Source organism: Parambassis ranga, chromosome 6 (genome assembly GCF_900634625.1).
Source record: "Parambassis ranga chromosome 6, fParRan2.1, whole genome shotgun sequence".
In the NCBI taxonomy this organism is placed as follows: domain Eukaryota; kingdom Metazoa; phylum Chordata; class Actinopteri; family Ambassidae; genus Parambassis; species Parambassis ranga.
The window spans coordinates 497,403-518,939 of NC_041027.1; the positions used below are offsets into that span (position 1 = coordinate 497,403).

The window sequence follows — 21,537 nt, forward strand, 5'->3', positions numbered from 1 at the left end:
TCTCAAATAACTTATTCACTACTTTCTGTAATACATCGGAAATCTGAATTATTATTATCCACATTTCATGGAGTTACTTTAATAAATAATATTAGTCCATAAAAAGTAAATAAACAGAAATACATTTTCTCACTTTCACCGTTTAATATGTAGTCTTGGTATGGCTAAACATACCTAGCCAGGAGGAAGCTATTAGTTAAAAATGTAAGTGTGGCGTCTGTCAAATAATAAGTTATTACTTTTATTTTAAAAACCAATCGGTAGGCACTTATGACCCGGATGCTAAAAAGAAGATCCGCCTACTTTTCCGAACCACATCGAGCAAGACCAATAATTCGGTGCGGCTACATCTCCTAGCCAATCAGCGGCTGGTTGATACTTCCGGGGGGGTCTTCAAGTCGGTGCAGCAGAATCGGCTTCAGTTGTGAACGTTTTACGTGTTTTTCAGTTTTTATTTTAGTGTAATAATGCCGTATGCTAATCAGCCGACGGTGAAGATCTCAGAACTGACTGATGAAAATGTCAAGTTTGTCATTGAAAACACTGATTTAGCGTAAGTAGTGTCTAATTTGTTCATGTGTGTAAGAAAGAGAGTAGCCATTATTCTTCTCAGCACCAAAACACACTGGCGTTATGAAACTTAAAGCGGTAAATAACCAGGCAAGGCGAACAACAAAACTAGAATAATAACGCTATATGTAACTGAGCATTTCACTTGAGTGCTAATGATAGCACTCAATCAAATCAGATAGGTGGTAAAGGGTGTTATTAGCTGTTCACGCAAAATGCAAGCAATGAAATAACATGTAGCATTCTCATAAGATTATCAACATCCTAAACAATATACTGATCGTTTAGGCAAGGTATACTGATTCTAATTTGATATTCCCATTAGAAATTATTATTCCATTAAAATCCATGTATGAAAATGTATATTAGGGTTGCAGTATTTCACAGCTGTAATAGCCATAGTCACAAAAAAATCGTCATAGGTGGGTGTTATTATAACATCTGAAATGTCTGTTCTCCTTTTCAGGGTGGCAAACTCTATCCGCCGTGTCTTTATGTCAGAGGTTCCTACAATAGGTATGTGGTTTGTCACAATGAGACAATTTTTCACACAGAGGTCAGTTTTATATACCATGCATCCACTCACAGGTACTCTTAAGAAATTGGCATCATTATGACCTGTCCTGCTGCTGCATTCAGGTGCCTGAGTAAATCTATCAAGTCAATTCTAACAACATTTTGACATCAGATCACTTCATTTGTACTTGAGAAAGTTGACATTCTTTCATATTTATTTGCAGATTTTAAGTTATATGTGTACAGATTGCCTTATGAACAGGTCAGGTTATAAGTGCTGGTAAGAAGTGTTTGTTCTGTGTTTAAGCTCTGGTGGAAAACTTGGTCTTCTGCAGATTCTGTGGCTTTATTACATGCATAGATGGTCAAGAAACCAGCAGTCATTTCCTGTGTCTGTGTCACATGGGCTGGGTCCTTTGTTTGTTGATTCCAACTGTAGATGTCTGTTGTGTTGATTCCATAGAGACCTTTTCTAAGTCACACATCTTCAAACATACTGATGCCAACATTGTTTTTCAACTAAACCAAAGGAGTAAAATAACTTACTGAAGATTTGTCTGGTTCTCTCAGGTTTGGCAAATAATATTCACAAACATCCTAGGTAACTCATTTTGTGATGCTAAATAAGTATCCAACTAGATGTGAGTAGTATTACCACCCACTCAGGGGACAAGAAGTATTGACCATTTTGAATTATTAGTGTAATTTTGTCTTTGTCTGCATATTGAATTTCGTTGCTACGCCATGACTAAATTATACCTGCATTCCTTTATTTACAGCCATTGACTGGATCCAAATTGATGCCAATTCATCTGTCCTGCATGATGAGTTCATCGCACACAGAGTTGGTATGTATGAAGGTGTTTACAGTACGATGATAGTAGTGTGGTCTGATGATCTATAACCTTCCTCCTCCTGTGTTGTCAGGCCTCATACCCCTCACCAGTGATGATATTGTTGACAAAATGCAATATTCCAGGGTAAGTAGACTGTTGGCTTAGGTCTAGATGGGATTTTATTTAAAAAAAAAAACAACAAACAACAACTAATAAGTAAAATAACTATCTTTCTACCTGTTCCTCCTGTAGGACTGCACCTGTGATGACTTCTGTCCAGAGTGTTCTGTGGAGCTCACCCTGGATGTCCGATGCACTGAAGACCAAACTCGCCATGTCACCTCGCGCGACCTCTTGTCCAACAACCCCAGAGTAATCCCGGTGAGTCTTACTTAAGTTATCAACACAGGGTGAAGGCAGAGGAGTCAGCTGACTGTGTTTTAATGTGGCTTTTTTAGGTGACGTCCAGGAGCCGAGACAATGATCCCAATGACTACGTTGAGCAAGATGGTGAGCTGAAAGTCTTTAGGTCTGTTACTGTATGTTTTTCTACACCCCAACATGTCTTTCTTTTTCAACACAGATATTTTAGTGGTGAAGCTTCGTAAAGGCCAGGAGCTGCGTCTCAGAGCGTATGCCAAGAAAGGCTTCGGTAAGGAACATGCCAAGTGGAACCCAACCGCAGGGGTGTCCTTCGAGTATGACCCAGACAACGCACTGAGGCACACAGTGTATCCACGACCTGAGGAGTGGTACGTTTTATATCAATAGGACTCCTGTAAATTTAATATATATGGATGGTTGGATAATGAGCTGAAACTCTGATTTTTAGGCCAAAAAGTGAATACTCTGAGATTGAGGAGGATGAAGTTCAGGCCCCCTACGACCCCAACGGTAAACCAGAAAGGTAGAGAATTCTCCTCGTAAACAGATATGGTTGTGCCTCAAGTTTCCAGCAGAACATTGCAATCTCAACATAAGATTATGTACGGTCTGCAGAAGTTTCTGACATTTCTCTCTTCATAGGTTCTATTACAATGTGGAGTCATGTGGCTCTTTGCGACCTGAAACCATTGTGATGTCAGCACTGGCCGTCCTCAAGAAGAAGCTGAGTGACCTGCAAACCCAACTGAGCCACGAGATTCAGAGTGACGTACTTACCATCAACTGAAGACCTGCATCCACACAGCTTTGTTTTCACAGAAATGTTGGCTTCAGATCTGCACTCATGGCTGTACAGTCATCACTCATGATGAATTCAATAATTTGTTTGCAGATGTGTAATGATAATTTCAGCCCTGATAGAAAGTAGAGCGGTTTGTTCAACTGTTAGATTATTATTTTTCTTACATGTTCCTTTTGAAATAAATGTGTTTTTGAGGAAGATTGTGTTCTTTTATTTGTCTAAGGTTTACCTAAAGTCTACCTAAAAATAAACCAAGAAAACACACACAAGTCCCACAGGATCTGACAGCTTGGCCATTCTCCATCACCAGGTGTGTCTCATCTTGACCTTGGGACGTCCAGGCCATACTCTACACAGATGTACCTGTACACTATGCCTGCCACTTGGTTAAGATAAGATAAGATAAGATAAGATAAGATAAGATAAGATAAAACTTTATTAATCCCGAAGGAAATTCTTGTGCCAGAGGTATCAAGTCACAATAAATGCAGTTAAGTACAGAGTATAAGAGTATAAGTGTCACTATAATCCAAAAAGAGTACAGTACGCGGTATGAGCACAATATATGATACATGGATACAATATGGAGATGTAAGGTGCTAAGTAAACATAATATAGGAATGACAGTGATGCCTGACATGATTATCTAGCGCTTCTCCCTACAGAAAGGGGAGGAGTTATACAGTCTGATGGCCACTGGCAGGAAGGACCTCCTGTGGCGTTCTGTGCTGCTCCTCGGTAGTCTCAGTCTACCACTGAATGTGCTCCTGTAGGACAGCAGTGTGTCGTGCAGGGGGTGAGACGTGTTGTTACGAATACTGAGGAGTTTCCTCAGTATCCTCCTCTCCGTCACCTCCACCACAGACTCCAGCTCCACTCCCAGCACCGAGCCAGCCTTCCTAATGAGCTTGTTGAGTCTGTTGGTGTCGGCCGTCTTCATCCTGCTGCCCCAGCACACTACAGCGTAGAAGATGACGCTGGAGACCACCGAGTGGTAAAACATCTGCAGCATGGTCTGGCAGACGTTAAAGGACCTGAGTCTCCTCAGTAGATACAGGCGACTCTGTCCCTTCCTGTATATTGCCTCTGCGTTTGTGGACCAGTCCAGTTTGTGGTCAATGTGGACACCCAGGTATTTGTAGCTGTCCACAATGTCCACGTTGGTCCCCTTGATGCTGACCGGGTTAGGGAGTGTCTGGTGCTTCCTGAAGTCCACCACCAGCTCTCTTGTCTTTGTGACATTCAGCTGCAGGTGGTTCTGTCCGCACCACTCCACGAAGCTGTCCACCACACTCATATACTCCACCTCCCGACCTCTGCTGGTACAGCCCACAATGGCAGAGTCATCCGAGAACTTCTGCAGGTGGCAGGACTGTGAGCAGTGTCTGAAGTCCGATGTATAGAGTGTGAACAGGAACGGAGACAGTACTGTGCCCTGGGGTGCCCCCGTGCTGCTCACTATCGTGTCCGAGATGGTGTTCCTCAGCCTCACAAATTGTGGTCGACCTGTAAGATAGTTAGTGATCCAGGTGACCAGTGGGGTCTCTACCTGCATGTCCAGGAGCTTCCTATTCAAAAGGGCAGGCTGCACGGTGTTAAACGCACTGGAAAAATCAAAGAACATGATTCTAACAGTGTTACCTGCCTCCTCCAAGTAGGTGTGTGCTCTGTGCAGCAGGTAGATGATGGCGTCCTCCACTCCAATACGGGGCTGGTAAGCAAACTGCAGGGGGTCCAGCGATGGTTCCACAACAGCACGCAGGTGTTTCAGGACCAGCCTCTCCAGAGACTTCATCACATGTGAAGTCAGAGCAACTGGTCTGTAGTCGCTGTGTGTGCTTGGATGTTTGGTCTTGGGCACAGGAACAAGGCATGTTGTCTTCCACAGGGCAGGGACAGTCATCAGGCTCAGACTCAGGGAGAAGATGTGCTGGAAGACCCCACACAGCTGTGTGGCGCAGTCCCTGAGTACTCTGGGGCTGAGTCCATCCGGTCCTGCAGCTTTTCCCGGTCGTAGTCGACTGAACTCCCTCCTCACATCTTCTGTGGTGATGTCAACTGTGGACACAGAAGAGCAGAGAGAGAGATCTGATGGGGGAGGGTGGGGGGTTGTTAATGGAAGGTGGGGTAAGGGGGGCAGGGTGATGTTATTGATGGGGAGGTGAAACTGGTTAGTATGGTTAGGGGGAGGGGGAGGAGGAGGAGGTACATTGTTGTTATCGACAGGTGTTAATGGTGCATCACAGGGAGGGGGAGGGTGGTCAGGGAGTGGACTATCAAACCTGTTGAAGAACAGGTTCAGCTGGTTGGCCTCCTGCAGATCTCCATCCATCAGCTGGTCAGAGATCCTATTGTGGCCGGTGATGGTTCTCATGCCACTCCATACCTCCCTCAAGTTGTTCCGGGCAAGTTGGCTCTCCAGTTTCCTCCTGTAGCTCTCCTTGCCCTCTCCAATCTTCTCCTTCACCTCTGCCTGGGCCCTCCTCATCTCCTCTCTGTCTCCACTCAAGAAGGCTGTCTTCTTTCTGTTGAGTGATGCCTTGATGTCCTTTGTCACCCATGGTTTATTGTTTGGGAAGCAGCGTATTGACCTGGTGGGGATTAGAGAATCTGTACAAAAATTAACATATTCTGTGATACAGTCAGTGAGTGTGTCTACATCACAGAACACATCCCAGTCAGTCACCTCAAAACATCCCTGCAGGGTCTCCAGGGCTTCCGGTGTCCACCTCCGTACAGTTTTGGTGGTCACCGGCTGCCGCTGTACTGCTGGTACATACTGGGGTTTGAGGTGGACTAGGCTGTGGTCTGATCTGCCCAAGGGAGGGAGAGCTATGGAGCTGTAGGTCTCTTTAACATTAGCATACAGTAAATCTAGAGTTTTATTTTCTCTTGTTTTACAGTCCACAAACTGCTTGAAAGTGGGCAGAGTTGATTTCAGATTAACATGGTTAAAATCGCCAGAAATCGCTATGAAGGCATTAGGGTGCTGGGTCTGAAGCCTCGCGGTCGCAGAGCTGATGACGTCAGTAGCCCGCGACGCCTCAGCCGAGGGAGCAATGTAAACAACGAGTACAATGGCGTGAGAGAACTCTCTGGGCAAATAATACGGACGTAGACTCACCGCTAGCAGTTCAATGTCCGGGCTGCACACACGCTCCTTTACCGTAACGTGTCCCGGGCTCCACCACCGGTTGTTCACGTAGAGCGCCAGTCCCCCTCCTTTCTTCCTGCCGCTCTCGGTGCAGTTCCTGCCCGTACCAACTGAAAGCCGGCTAAACTCACGGTAGAGTCCGGTATGTTTGCGTGCAGCCACGTCTCTGTAAAGCACATTACAGACGCCTCACGAAACACACACTCGCTCTTTGTGAGAGATGTTAACTCTTCCATCTTATTACCCAGTGATCTAACATTACCCATGACGATAGAAGGAAGATACGGCTTGTATCTTCTTTTCCTCAGCTGTCTTCTTTTGCCCCCTCTGCTTCCACGTTGTTTCCTTCTTAGTTCTTTGGGGATTTCGTGTCGCTGGCCATACATCCCGCTGTGCTGGAGACTCATCAGCTGATCCCTGGTGTAAACAATGGAGCCCTGGCGTGTTTCCGTCACGGCCGAGACGCGGCATGATAAAAGTGCTCCAAAAGCGATGAAGACCACGAAGAATGTCCGAAAAAGACGCATTATTGAAGTGCCTGACCGCTTATACTTCGATTTAGTACGAAGTAGAGTGTTTAGAGTAGAAATAAATTACGAAAAACAACTTAATACACCCGCGGTGTGCGGAGCTTCTCTGGCTGGCTGCTACCGCGAGGCCGCGCCGTTGTATGCCCTGCCTGCTAGCATCTTACAACCTGCTGAGAAAGAGAGAGTTTAGATGTTTGATTCTTGCCTTAAATACATTAATTTTCTAAAGAACAGAACTTTTGGCGTTTTAGTACATTATTCTCTAACAGACAGATAAATACATGTCTTTTAATGTGCTTGTTTTGCCTTGAAATACACTGCTCAAAAAATAAAGGGAACACTTAAAGAACAATGTAACTCCAAGTCAGTCACACTTCTGTGAAATCAGCCTGTCCAGTTAGGAAGCAACACTGATTGTGAATCAGTTTCAGCTGCTGTTGTGCAAATGGAACAGACAACAGGTGGAAAAGAGAGGCAGTTATCAAGACAGCCCCTATGATGAAGGCATTGATGCTATGGACTGGCCTGCACATTCCCCAGACCTGAATCCCATCGAACACATCTGGGATATCATGTCTCATTCCATCCACCAATGCCACGTTGCACCACAGTCTATTTTTGAGTATTGTACATTTATTTATTTATACGTTTAGTTCATTATGACCCAACAGCTGTCAACTCTACAGCATCTTAGCAGATAAAAGAAAACAAATCTGCACATTTTATCTGTTGAAAGTTTTATACCTGTTACAAATTCTTATTTTTAGACTTAGTGAATAAAAACTGTTAGTATGTAGAATCTATATTTGGGCAAATACGCGAACTGTTCTTCGCCCTTTTTGGCCACGCCGGGCACCCATATAAACAGACAGAACTGTGTGTGGAGCTTTTAAAAGGACGACTGTATGACTAAAGAGCAGGACTCCTGCTGCAAGAGGACTTTGACTTTTTATATCTCAGGGTTCATTCTTCTACAAACTGTTGTAATGCAGAGAGTAACCGCAAACCGACAGCCAGAGTCCCGTCTTCACTCCGTGTGACTGCTTCCCCGGGCGTGGACGGCGAGGTAAACGAACTGGGCTGCGTGGTGAAAGTTTACGTTGTGAAATAAGTTATACTATAGTTACAGGTTGATACTGGATACTGTCAATCTAACGACACAACAGGTTTTTCACCTGTTTCTCAAGTTAGAAAAGGTATGTCTGCTATATTATCACTCTGTGTGTGTGTGTTAAGCACTAATAACCCTTGAAAACTGTATTGACTTAGTCAACTTCATCATTAGCCTAATCAATTTTATAGTGCGGGATGTTAAAGTTTTAGGATTGACCTATTGATTGGCCCTAACAATATTTTTTTTTTACATTTTATTTATAAATAAAATTGACACCGTGGTCACCTTACAGAATAAAACCAAGTAAATAAAGAGTTAAATAACATTTCCAAGAGTTTAAATCGAGGCAACTGGACTCAAGGATTGTTTTTTGAAGACGTTTCACCACTCCCCCAAGTGGCTTCTTCAGTTCTGCCTAGAGCCCCCAAGCCACTTGGGGGCTCTAGGCAGAACTGAAGAAGCCACTTGGGGGCTCTAGGCAGAACTGAAGAAGCCACTTGGGGGAGTGGTGAAACGTCTTCAAAAAACAATCCTTGAGTCCAGTTGCCTCGATTTAAACTCTTGGAAATGAGTATGACCTGGATGAATGAGAGCATCCACAGATATATGAGTTAAATAGACATTACACGTTGCAACAAGTGCTTGTTGGTTGGGTTTCCCTGATAATGAGAAGCCTCAATAAGGCATGGTCTCCTTTTTAGGATGCTGAGGGTGAATGGTGCCAAGCAAGCATATGGATACTTATAAATTGCTGGCTGTGGATTTCTCCAGGTGAAGACTAAGAGTCTGTCCCAGGTGGAGGAGTTTGAGTATCTCGGGGTCTTGACAGTGAGTGACAGTAAAAGAAAGAGGGAGATCGACAATAGGCTGGGAGCAGCCTCTTCAGTGATGAGGGCACTGTGCTGTGCATCAGTGGTGAAGAGTGTTGAATTTGACAGCTGGTCCACGGCATGTCTGTAATGATTTCTCTGTATATTGGCCTTTGAGATCAAAGATCAAGATCGATGCTCCTCCATTGAGGGAGGCCAGTTAAGGTGGTTCAGGCATCTGGTTAGGATGCACCTTGGGCACCTCCTTTTGGGGGTTTACCATGCACAGCCAAGGCTACATTTTTTAGCTAGCCTGGGGGGAGCTGGGGATCCCTCAGGAGGAGCTGGAAAATATTGCTGGAGTCACTGAGTTTGGGTGTGTCTGTTACCTACCTGTTGCTACCTTGATAGACCTAGCATTTGGAGGTTGGATGGATGGTTGGATGGATGGTTGGATGGATGGATGGATCTGAACAAAATTGTCAAATCACAATTTTGCTTCCCTTCAGGCAGTTGTGGATGTTTAATCCCCTGCTCAGAGGACATGTATCCTGTAGACCTGCCACCTGAGGATGAAAAAGACTTGATATCTACATCTGAACATTACCTTTCCTCTTTGGAGTCAAGACCTTGCAATAACGAATGGTTTCTATCATCACAGACTTCAAAGGTACTTTAGCACCAGCTTTTAATAAATGATCACTTCTGTATAAAAACTGTTGGATTAGCCATCAATAAGCATGATTTGTTGTGTTCCTGTCTGTACAGGTCGAGATAACTGCAGCAAACATAAGCAAGCTGCAGCTGTTTAAAGATGAACTGCCTGTGTGTGCAGTGCTGGCTCTTCACCTTCCGGATGATCAAACACAAGGTGTTAAACACACTGTTGCCATCAGGTGCCCTACGGTGGTCAAAAACTGAACCATTTTCTGCTCTGATGTTTCCCTTCAGTTGTGGCATTATACCTGCATAAGAAATGGTGGCGTTTGGACGATGTCTTGCAAACATCCAGTAAATCCAGAAGTGGCCTCGTGTCGGTAACTGTGTAATATCTGTTGACATGTTAGCATCGCTACAGCATAGCCATCTGTCAGTTAGAGGTTTCTTCATAAATGACACCAAAGTCAGGTCACTAAGGCTACGCACTGTAGCTAGAGAGCATATTAACTTTAAATATGATCACTTGCATTTAGAAAAACATTAAATAATATATGATTTGTATTCTTATTGTTGGACAATGTGGATGGACAAATGATGATGGTGATGGCAGAATATCATATAGTGTTATAATCCCTATAAATGCTAATAAAGGCTTATTTTCTTTATTTATTTGTATTAAATTAGTTGTAGCAATGACACAGGCTGTATAAACCATTACTCCTACGTGGTGTGTTCCCACGTTTACATTTTTTGAATAAGCCATTTGCCTCAGCAGTATGTGTCATAAGGCCGTGGCAGCAAAATTACAGAACAGAGCAGGCGAGCTCCACTAAAAGTTGGAGGTTGCATGCAGCTTCACTTCTCAAACATCAATGCACAGACTTTGGTTTCAAGATAACATCTTTTGTCAAGATGGCAGCAGCAAGGTAATTTGTGTGATGAGCAGCGGCAGAGCCACTCTGTCCATCTTTCTATACAGTCCTTGACAAGAGATATTCTAGGTGAAATGCTTAAAAATAAAACTGGAAATCCAACATAGAAATGTAGCTGTTTGCTAAATGAGTCATGGCTCTGTTGTATGATGGTTTTAGTTTATGCTGGTGAGTTTCCTGCTTGTCATCCACAGGTGCAATCAATTATAGAGAGGGTGATAGTGTTCCTGCTCAGTCAGATAGTGGAGAGGCCTTCACCAGCTGCTTTGTTCTCACTGCATCCCCACACAGAAAGCTGCAAACTGCTGTGGAGGGACAGCCAGGCAGTTGGCTTCTACACTGTCAAGCACAAAGGTGGGGTGAAAGAGAACAAGCGTGAGGGATCAAATGTAACCTTAACATTTAAAATATAGAATTTAAGTATGCTTGATTGACCTTCCTTTTTTTAATCCAAGTTCCAAATCTTTATCTGTTGCAAATAAATCAATCCGTTTTTAATACTTAAATTAAGACACTTCTGCTGTTTTAGGCAGCTTATGTAATGGCTGGAGCAGCTGCTGCTACCTGTTACCTGTCCTGGACACAGTGCTGGTGAGGAAGAGCTATAGGAGGAGGGGCTTCGGCCTTCTGATGCTGCAGGATTTCTGCTCCTCTTTCTCCACAGAAGAGTTTCTGGGTGTCAGCTCTCCATTATCACCAAGCATGGTGGCAGGTCAGCTGAGGTCCTCTTTCAGCCTGTTTAGTCACACTCTCATTCCCTTCCTTCTCTCCTTCCTTCCTTTATGGCATAGATGGTAACTAATGGTACCATATTTTACATGTCATTTTAACTTCTCCTGCTTTTAGAAACCGTGTGTAACCCTAAAGTAAGCATGTTTGAATGTGATCTGTTTAGTGGTCAGGAGGTTCCTGAAGCAGCATGAGGACCTTCGGGAGTGTCTGTATGAGGTAGAAGCCCCAGGAGGTTGGACTCAACGACGAAACATCTGGCTAAACATCCAGCTAGGACGCTACTTCCATGGTAAACATTTCACTTTTATGTGTTAAAATGTCAATGTTGAAAAAAAGAATTGATATTTTTGTTATACTGGTAGAAAAACAAAAAAAGACAAACATATGGTGACCGGGTGACCTCATTTTTCTTTCCAGCCATCCATGAGGAAAGCAGACCAGCTTCTGAACATACACAACAATGAAGTTGTCATCTCATCTCAGGATGTGACAATGTGCTGACATCATCTAAAAATATGTGTGTTGTTTGCCATGACATCTAAGTATATACATTCATCTCTGACTAAGACTGGCAAGCAAGTAACAGTTTCAGTTAAAATTGGAGCTGCATTGAGGCCCCTTATTCTTATCCTTATTATAGCTGTGATAACATTATAATTTATGATACTGACCTTAGTAAGGCATCCAGCTTATGTTTCCATCTCATGCAAGTACTACAACAAATGCTGCTCCAAAGTCTGTGTGTCTACTGTCTGTAAGCTGTAGATAAACTGCAGAATGTAGAGATCAAAGCATTCCTCACTGCGCCGAATTGCATAAACATATATTTCATACTTATTATGTATACTGTTCACAAATGTGACCTGATTGCTGTTGAGAAAGAGAGACTAATATATAAGAATTGATCGTCCAGGGGCCATGAATATTAACTTTTGTTGTTAGGCTTCAGACCAAATTTCAACTTCATTGTGATTTGTTGCATATATTAAAATGTTACCTCATTGTTTCATTTAACAAACCAATATGTAGAAGTTGTTGCCACCTAGAGGTAGGGCTGGGAAGCAGAGGCATTATACACTGCTCAAAATAAAATAAAGGGAACACTAAAATAACACATCCTAGACTTCAATGAATTAACCCTGGGGGATCTCCTCCCAGACCTGGATTAAAGCATAGGTCAACTCCTGGACCGTCTGTGGTGTTGGTGGATGGAACGAGACATGATGTCCCAGACAATGGGGACATCACAATGGGTCTGAGGATCTCATCCTAACCTAATGGCCGTCAGGGTACCTCTGGCTAGCACACGGAGGGCTGTGCAGCCCTTCAAATGCCTCCCCACACCATGATTGACCCACCGCCAAACCGGTCATGCTGGAGGATGTTACAGGCAGCAGAAGGTTCTCCGCAGCGTCTCCAGACTCTGTCACGTCTGTCACATGTGCTCAGTGTGAACCTGCTCTCATCCGTGAAGAGCACAGAGCGCCAATGGTGAATCTGCCAATCTTGGTGTTCTCTGGCAAATGCCAATCACCCTGCATGGTGCTGGGCTGTAAGCACAAGCCCCACTTGCAAACCTTCTTGCCACAGCTCACATTGCCATCCATCCTGCCATCCACTACCTGAGCAACTTGTGTGGGTTGTAGACACCGCCTCATGCAACCTCTAGGGGTGAGAGCACTGACAAATGCAAAAGTGAGCAAAACATCAGGCAGAAAGGATGAGAACAGAGAAATGGTCTGTGGTCAGCACCTGCAGAACCTCTCCTTTATAGGGGCTGTCTTGATAATTGCCTCTCATTTCCACCTGTTGTCTGTTCCATTTGCACAACAGTAGCTGAAATTGATTCACAATCAGTGTTGCTTCCTAACTGGACAGGCTGATTTCACAGAAGTGTGAAACTCCTTCTCCTCCTAGTGTGTCACCCGTCCAGCTGATTTACCTACCCCGGCCTAATGTGCTTCACCTGTGTCTCATTGTCTTCTCTTGTCTCCTGTATTCAGTTGGTGTGTTTCTTATGAGCGCACCCTGCCAAAAGTCCTGTGTGATTCTTATGAGTGTTCAAGCCTTTGTTTTCGAGTTCTTCTTTTAAATCTCCTCTTAAAACTCACTTTTATCACTTAGCCTTTTCCTAAGCCGGTTTTTTTATCTATTCATTCATTGTTTTACATTATTAGTATGATTGCTGCAAGGCTGCAGGCTGACACACAGAGGCATACAAAGCTCTGAATTGCTCTGATTCTTAAAAAAAAAAAAAATTGCTCTGATTCTCCAGCAATTAAGAGCAATTCTTCACATCAGCATTCAAAGCAATGCTTCAGCTGCAGCAATAAAACTTGCATTTTCTTCAGGAAATGCCCTTTTCTAGTTGCATTTTATTATTGTTTTATTGCTTTATGCTATTACCCTGATTTTATCTTACGGGCCTATTTTTATTTTTATTTTATTCTACTTTTAAAATTGACTTACCTTGTGCAATTCGTGTCTTATTTTATGATTTTCACTGGATGGTAGTTTAACCACTCACTGTTGTTCTTGTTTTATTATTATTATAATATATGACTTTGCCTGTTTCTTGTTTCTTTGCCTCTTTCCCTTTGTACGGTAGACTGTCTTCCAGGTTTTTTATCCTATCCTAAACCCTAGCCTGAACTTTCAACTGTGGTTTTTGCCTCTCCTTGTGTACAGTTGCCTGGTTGGACTGCTTTACTGTATACCGAACCTTTTTGTAATAAACTTTGGATTTTTGCTACCGACCAATTCTGGTCCTGCTTCTGAGTCTGATCCACACCAGGAATTCATTAGAGGACAACAATGTGCAGATTTCACAAAGGAGAGTTGGTTTGAAGCAGTTGACCTTTGGATGTTTGAGCACTGACATGCTGTTAAACCACCACCCAAAGTGTTTCAGTGTTTCCATTTGCACCTATCCACAAAGAAGAAGGCATCATCTTATTTATGTTGTTTATTATTATTACTCTATTTAGTTTTATTTACGTTGTGTCTCCCTAAGGAAAAAGGAAAAAGGTAACCTTCAAGCAGGACCAGGCTCATAATGGGGCCCTGCTGCTGATGGCTCTTTCAAAAGCCCAGCCTAGAGCTCCAGCTGCCATGTGGTCAGTCCTGCTTGGAAAAAGTTTAATGACTACTACATCTTTCTTTTTCTTTTTTTAGTTTTGGGCGCAGATAGAAACTACTTTGTGTGTTACAGTTACATAGCTGAGTTTTTGCCATAATATAACAGAACAAATTGAAAGGTATTGTGTACAGCATGAATACATCCAATTTTATACATTTAAAAATTAGTTTAAAGAACAAATTCAGGATTTTGCCAGCTGTGATGCTCCTGTTGCTCAGATTCAGTGTGCAAGTGTAAGTGAGAAGAGAAAAAACAGTCCTTAAAGCTGTAATATTATAAACAGGAGTTTACTGTACACATTATCCAGCATTAACAGCTTTGTTTCAATATGTTATGTTGTACACATAAGGTAGGAAGATGGATCTGGGCCCAAGAAATAATTATAATCATTTTTTATAAGACATTACAAGTAGTGACACATGATTTATTAAACAACACTGAAACAAATACCTTCTGTGTAGAGTGCAGAACACTGCAGGCAGAAAGGTGTAGCAAGATGATGTCATATTGGGACAGACCACAGAAGAAACAGTCAAGGGGTGCAGGTGTTACACTCTACTTTGAATAGCTGGGACAGGAAGGATGTTTATATGTGGTCCAGTAGAAATGAGTTTGGAGATGACTGATAACTGATGAAGATGGTGCTGTGAAGAACTAATGTCCTCTGCGAAGGTAGAGATTGAGCTGCTCCTGGTTAAATGAGACAAAACAGATATTGTGTTACAATGCTGATATAATTCACACCTTGAATATTGAACATGCAAAAGCTAGATTAACAGGAAACTGTGCGTGTGCCATAGCTTACCGTTTTCTTCTCTGCTTTATGTACACCATAGTGTTGTTTTGCAAGGGCTCTGTTGGCCAAATTATTTTAAGGTGCAAGCATGGCCTAAGAAAGAATACCTGTAATAATGTTGCAGAAACCATTACAAGTGCTGATATGACTTATGAGAAAAACCTTCAAAAATTCACTACCTTCTGTCTGCTGTGGCTGACTTTGTAGTCAGCCACATGACAAAATTGTGTCATGTCCAGGACCAGAGAGGATGGAGAGGAGCACAAGCAGGGTGGACAGGTGTACACAGTGCTCTGAAGAATAGCTGGGACAGGCACCATGTATGATGTCTGTCTGTGTGGTCCAGCTGAGAGGAGACTCAGTAGTGTCATGTGTGCAGGTAAACAGATGGAGCTGCTCCTGAGGAAATAAGGCAAAATAGATATTATAATAAACAAATCATTTTGTATAACTCACACCTACTGTACATATATGTATACATACAAAAGGCAGCTTAAGAATAAACTGTTAGTATAGCACTGCTTACTGTTTCAGATGCTCCTCTGCTCTCTCTGTGAACACTGGACTCTCAGGTTCTCCACACATGTTGATTGTCAGAAGTGATCACTGAGTAGTTTTCCAAAGGCTGTTGTGTGCATCAGGTAGGGAGTTGGATCTGGGTCATAGAAAGCAGCTGTAATCATTTTGCACAACACATCACATGCAGTGACAAGTTAACTAAAAAACATTTAAAAGTCTGATACCTTGAAATCATACTGAGGAGCATGATTTAGTAGTGATGTCATATCGGCCTCTTGATGTGTGAAAAAACCTAAAGATACAAATGACAGTGATCATTTCAGCTGTAGCACCACATGAACAATGACTGGTACAATCTTAATTACTGACTGACTTACAAGTTAAAACACATTACAGGAGTTACAAATAAAATTACAATACCTTCTTCTGATGTGACTAAAAAGGACCACTGTCACCAGGAAGACGTGCTTCTGTACGATGCAGGTGTGGCAGCATGATAAGTCTTTCCTCAGGACCAGACAGGAGGTCAGTTAAAGGTAGCTGGTTAGGAGCAGATCCTGACAGTGCAATGGAGGGGAAAGATGTAAATTCTTTCAGAAAACACAGGAGAACACTCTCAAACAGGATAGGTGCAGTTAGTGTAGCATTGTATAGTCTCTTACCTGGTATTCTCTCCCTCCCACACTCGTGTGCTATCATTAAATATTTTTTGCGGGCATCCTCTGGTCCACCCACCCACCCTTACAGCCTCAAAGAGACCTCAGCAGGCAAGATGTTAATGCCTTGCTACACACAGAGGATGCCCCAATTCTGCATGAATTTATGTGTATATTCAGATAATGTAATTTCAAATCTCAGTATTTTTATCTTAAATATTTAATACAGTAGGCAACAGTTTGTCATGATTATTGGTCTTAACTTCTCAGTTGTTAAGCATAATGAGTAATGAACATTTCTAAAAATGTACTTTTTGTTCAGTCACACATCCTTAATACATTAACTTACCTATGGGCTGTTCAATGACATGACACAGTATACAGGGTTGTGATAACTGTAGTAGGTTTTCATGACACCTGAATGTAGACACTGCTGTGGTCGAGAGATGAAAATGAGATCCAGCAATGTGTTCTTGTCTGTGGATGCATCCATAATAACTTGTTCATGTCCTCTTGAGTTGAACAGTTCCAAAATGGGCTTTCTTGCACTAGACAGAGCATTCTCATTGAAGTCACCACATACAATAATGGGGTGACAGTCCATGATCTCTAGTGACTCTAAAAGGCTGACCAGATTTTTCAAGAATGGTGTTAAACTGTAGTCTGGAGGTCTGTATACAACAGCAATCAGGGCACTCACTGGAGCTTCAACCCTCAGAGCCAGAAACTCAAGATCAGTAACATTATGTACGTACTGTTTCTCATGAACCTGAATGTGGTTTTTTACATAAACAGCTACTCCACCACCACTTCTGTTGGCCATCAGAGGAAAGCTTGTGTAGGACAGGTTTCTGTTACGCTTGAACATTCTGTACCCTTCCAGATGAAGACTGTCTGCAACAAAGGAACCTTGATGCCTTTCAGTGAAACCTCAGCTGATGCAGTTGTCATTCCTTGGACCTTATGGATGGTGCATGCAAACGCCAGCTTAAGAGGAAACTGTCTGCGCACTGTTCCTTTCTGCTTCATATTTTCTTCTGCTCTCTCTATGTACACAAGTCTGTCAGGAGATTCAGCTGTGTCATGATCCATTTCAAGTCCAAGCTTAGTGACATAATCATTACTTTCTGACATCACTATTTTGACTAATTTTCCAAATGCTCCATTGACCAAACCGTTCTGTACATCAATGTTTCTGGTGAGCATGACACGAGCACCTTTAGCAACTGTTAGTGTGTCTGCTAACTCATTTTTGCCTCCTTTAAATGGTTTGGGTTGCCGAGTCATTCTGGCAGTTCGCGGATCTTTTTTAAAGTCATCTGCATCAATGTTAATTATATCACAGTGGAGTATAGCCAGTGTTTTAGAGTTATGTTCATTCACCTGTTTGTTAGTTGCAAAAATGTGCAGTACATCAGTTGGACAAAGGTCTGGTTCAGTAATAGCCTGTGACAACAGTGCTCTGTCTGCACCTGACAGCTCGTCTGACTTTTCTTTCACACGGATCCTGTTCAGCGTTTCTGCAAAGGCAACATCATCTTTCTGACTCATAATCTCAGTCAGAGTGATCATCTGGAAATGTTCCTGCCACAAGTCAATCTGTGATGGGTCATACACACACAGAGGTTTAGACTGTCTCACTGGTGGTAACTGATAAAAGTCTCCAACAACAATGACTGACATTCCTCCAAATGGTCTCTGAGTGCCTTTGATTTGTTTGAGTCAAGCATCCACATATGCAAACAGGGGCTTTGACACCATGGACACCTCATCAATGACAAGGATTTCAGCATTGAAAAGTTCAGCTCTGACTTCATCTAGACGGTTTCCAAGTCCTTGAAATGGAGGTTTAAGACTTCGTGGTAGTTTAAGCAGAGAGTGTAATGTTGTACCAGAAATATTAAAAGCTGCAGTTCCAGTGAATGAAGTCAACAGGACTGTGGGGTTTGATATGTCACCTTCATCAGCCTGTCTGGGAACCCTGCTCAGTATCTTAGAGGCCTCTGAGTAAATGCACTTGATAAGATGTGATTTTCCTGTTCCAGCACCACCACTGATATAAAAAAAGAACTGTTCTGGATTCAGTCCACATACTTGTTTGATGCACCAGTCTCTGACTGCATAGAACACACAGGCTTGTTTCTGGTTCAGGTTCTGATACATGTGGCGTAGTACTGCAGGATCAATTGCAGGGGGCTCTCTCATGGCTCTGATTTCTGTTTCAGCATTAGCCTGTCGGCTGTAGTCTGGAACATTCTCTTGTTCATGTTCATGGTCAGGTTCTCTTGCCTGCAACTCTTCAATGCATTCTAATCTTTCCATTTCAGACTCAGCAGCCAGATTACACCACTCATTAATCTCCCCTTGGTTCTGTTCATAGTCTTCAACAGCTTTCTCAATCTCATCACTGTGTTTCTCATATTTGTCTTTGTTTCGTTTGATAATCTCTCTAACACTCTCACCATGATCTGAACCTGGAAGTTGAACCCAGCCACTATGATAGAAGGACTCATAGGTAGGGAGGAAGGGTCTTTTCAGTTCACCATCTGAGCGATGAGGGAGGTACAGCTTTAACAGAGTGCTATAATATTGCTCTGGATATTTTTCATGTGATGGGCGGAAGAATCTGATCACAGCAGGTTTGTCATTCCTTCTCTTCTGAACATATCCCATCTCATTCAGAAGGGGCAACACATCTTTACCTTTTTTCTGCTGGCCATAGACAATGCGACAAGTAGCTGCAAAATCTGCCATGCACATCTGTTCAAACTCTGGTGTTTCAGGTCTGCTTTTGTATTTGTCTGCCAGAGAAGTCATCCAGATGTGGACAGAGTCAGGAGTTGTGTCATCAAGGGAGGAGAGAGGAAGACTCATTCTCACTGGGTTGTCATCAGTGGGTACGAATATGACAGCACGTGAACACTTTTTCATGTGGAGACCACATGCTCGGGCCACACACTCCTGTGCACTGACTTCTCTCTTTTTTGAGTATGCCTGCATGACATGTCTCATTTCATCACACTCATTGACAAAGTCTGTGTTGGAGTTCTGAATAACGGTCTTGAGGTACTCAGAGAGTGCTGATTCACTCTTACAAATGTAACTGGTGATGTACTGAATCACACTGTAAGCATTCAGTATGTAGGAACAGTCTTGATTTGAATCAAATGCTTCCAGTAAATGAGGGTTGTAAGCATTAACCCAGCTGTCCTTTGGATCACGTTTCAGTATCACAGCGGAGGACTTGTTGATCTTGTTGAGACATTTTTTATACTCATCTAGTGTCAGTTTACAACGAGCCAGAAGCTGTTCTAAACTCATGGAAGCAGATTCAGTTTCATTAAGCAACTCATTGAGTGGCCTGAGCTTGAGCTTTGCAGTTGCCATGTCAATGCCATCATTATCATCATCATCATCATCACAGGGTCTTGTGATCATTGTCTGTTTGCAGGGTGGTTTGGGGAATCCAAAACGGCACCCAGAAGAAACATTTTTGAAGCAAGTTCTGGAGTGGCTTTTACTGTGCATCTGCACTTCTGTCACTTTTTTGTACAGGTCAGGTTGTTGTTGTGGGTCAGGTAGCTGAGCAGAGATGTATCTGTTCACAAAGTTACACACAGTCTGATCATCATCTTCCTCAAACACAGGAGCACCATCAACCCAGATGAGACAGTGAATGTGAGGACTTCCTCTGTGCTGAAACTCAAGCCTGTAAAAGTAGTCAACAACTTTTCCAAGTGGCTGTGCAGGAGACAAGATTAAATCTCTGAATAGAGCCTCAACACGTTTGTCAAACATGCGCATTGCTGTTACAGGATTACTTCTCAGAATGTCACACTTTGAGGACCAGTCAAGCTCATCAAAGTTAACTTCTTCACCTTGCTGTCTTTTTATGGCTTCAATCACTTCAGGCCAGCGCATCTCAGCTGCTGAGAATGTGCAGAAGAATGTGGGAGTTCCAAGCTGTCTGATCATAGCAAACAGATCTTTGGTTGTTTTGTGCCAATAAGCTGGTGTTCCTCTCAGAGGCTGCATGAATCTGATAGCATCTTTGTTTCGCACCAGTCTCTCAACTTCACGTTTGTCTTGCAACATTGCAGAAGTTATTTTCCGTCCATCTCTGGTCACAGGTTTACCTTTCCGTAACTGTATAGTCATGCTGGAAGTAGCCAAATGTATCTCAGTCACAAACTGTGCAAAGAACAAGTAGTTTGTGTCTCTGGCAAAACGATCATCAACACTAAAAAGCCTTATTTTGAAATAACTGCTGGGTGTCAGTTTAATAGGTCTATTTTCATCCAGTGTATTTTCACCAGTGGGAAACTGAACAGGGAATGCCATGGCCTCTAGTTTAGGTGTTCTGAAAAAACTGACTGGACTGTTTCTTTCTGCGGGAGCCACAGAGTATATCCCATCAGAAAAGCTCAGTATTTCTTCTCCAACATCACATGGTTGTAGACATGATTCTAGAGCAAATCCACCATTAGGCATGTCACCTTCCTGTCCTGAATCATCTCTCTGCTGCTGTTCTGCTTGTTCATCATCACAAAAAAAACTTTCAAGATCCTGTTCGTTCAGAGCATTATTATCTTCTCTCTGATTTAATGCATCAATCTCACATCTGTCAATTTCCATCATATCATCTTCATCATAATCATCATCCCCCATGCTTGCATCATCATCATTATCATCTTCATCATCAGGGAGTGTTGGGTCACACAGTTCAGCTTCATCTCTGATAGTCACATCCTCATACTGTGGGTGTATTTGCTTCAGTTTATGTAATGCTTGTATGAGTTTGGTCCAGGTCACAGTCTGGAACAGCTGATGACCTTTGTAGCACAGTCGTCTCTTCAGTTTTACTCGCAGCACCTGAGACTCACTTCTCAGTCTGGGTAAAGATTCAACAGTTATCATCACAAACATGAATATATTTTCCTGTTAGACATACTGCTGTCATTTGATGGTTTTTGGTGTAATTTGACCTCATGCAGGGACGAACTTGGTTTGGAAAAGATGACACACAGTACACACATAGGTGGGGCCTGCTTTTATGTTTGATTTGAAAATAGATATAGCCTCTTGCATCAAAGGGTTGTCACTTTGATGTGTTTGTCTATTTATTCTGTATTTTATTTTTATTTTCATAGCACATCTCATGTTCCGTATCATCCGAGATGCAAGATTATTTTTATGTCTGTTTTGCATTAGTTGTTTCATTAATTGTTTGTGTCTGTCTCTGAAAATCAGATCATTTTTATAGCGCTCAAACACATACCCTCTCTGCCTGGTTCTGTAAGCAATATCGCTGGCATATCGTTCAGTTACACGGCACATTTTTTTAATTCGAAAATCTGCATCCGTTGCATAGCGTGCTGTAAAATATTG

At 42.6% G+C, this 21,537-nt stretch overlaps 2 protein-coding genes across 3 annotated transcripts; both read left to right on the top strand.

Annotated features, from left to right (window-relative positions):
* Window positions 1–376: 376 nt before the first annotated feature.
* On the top strand, window positions 377–3,306 carry polr2c (RNA polymerase II subunit C). Its single transcript, XM_028408005.1, has 9 exons — window positions 377–553; window positions 1,037–1,086; window positions 1,866–1,934; window positions 2,014–2,066; window positions 2,175–2,303; window positions 2,381–2,432; window positions 2,506–2,674; window positions 2,755–2,829; window positions 2,949–3,306. The coding sequence occupies exons 1-9, from the start codon at window positions 468–470 to the stop codon at window positions 3,091–3,093; spliced, it is 828 nt and encodes a 275-aa protein (XP_028263806.1). The 5' UTR covers window positions 377–467; the 3' UTR covers window positions 3,094–3,306.
* Window positions 3,307–7,619: 4,313 nt separating this feature from the next.
* On the top strand, window positions 7,620–12,408 carry fam169b (family with sequence similarity 169 member B). 2 transcript variants are annotated; one of them, XM_028408802.1, is made up of 8 exons: window positions 7,620–7,988; window positions 9,225–9,385; window positions 9,484–9,586; window positions 9,667–9,752; window positions 10,502–10,661; window positions 10,837–11,019; window positions 11,203–11,328; window positions 11,457–12,408. In XM_028408802.1, exons 2-8 carry the CDS (start codon window positions 9,260–9,262, stop codon window positions 11,501–11,503), a joined length of 831 nt encoding a protein of 276 aa, XP_028264603.1. In that variant the 5' UTR covers window positions 7,620–7,988; window positions 9,225–9,259; the 3' UTR covers window positions 11,504–12,408. The 2 variants fall into 2 exon arrangements, with proteins under 2 accessions (XP_028264603.1, XP_028264604.1); XM_028408803.1 differs by having other exon boundaries at window positions 7,620–7,858.
* Window positions 12,409–21,537: the final 9,129 nt, after the last annotated feature.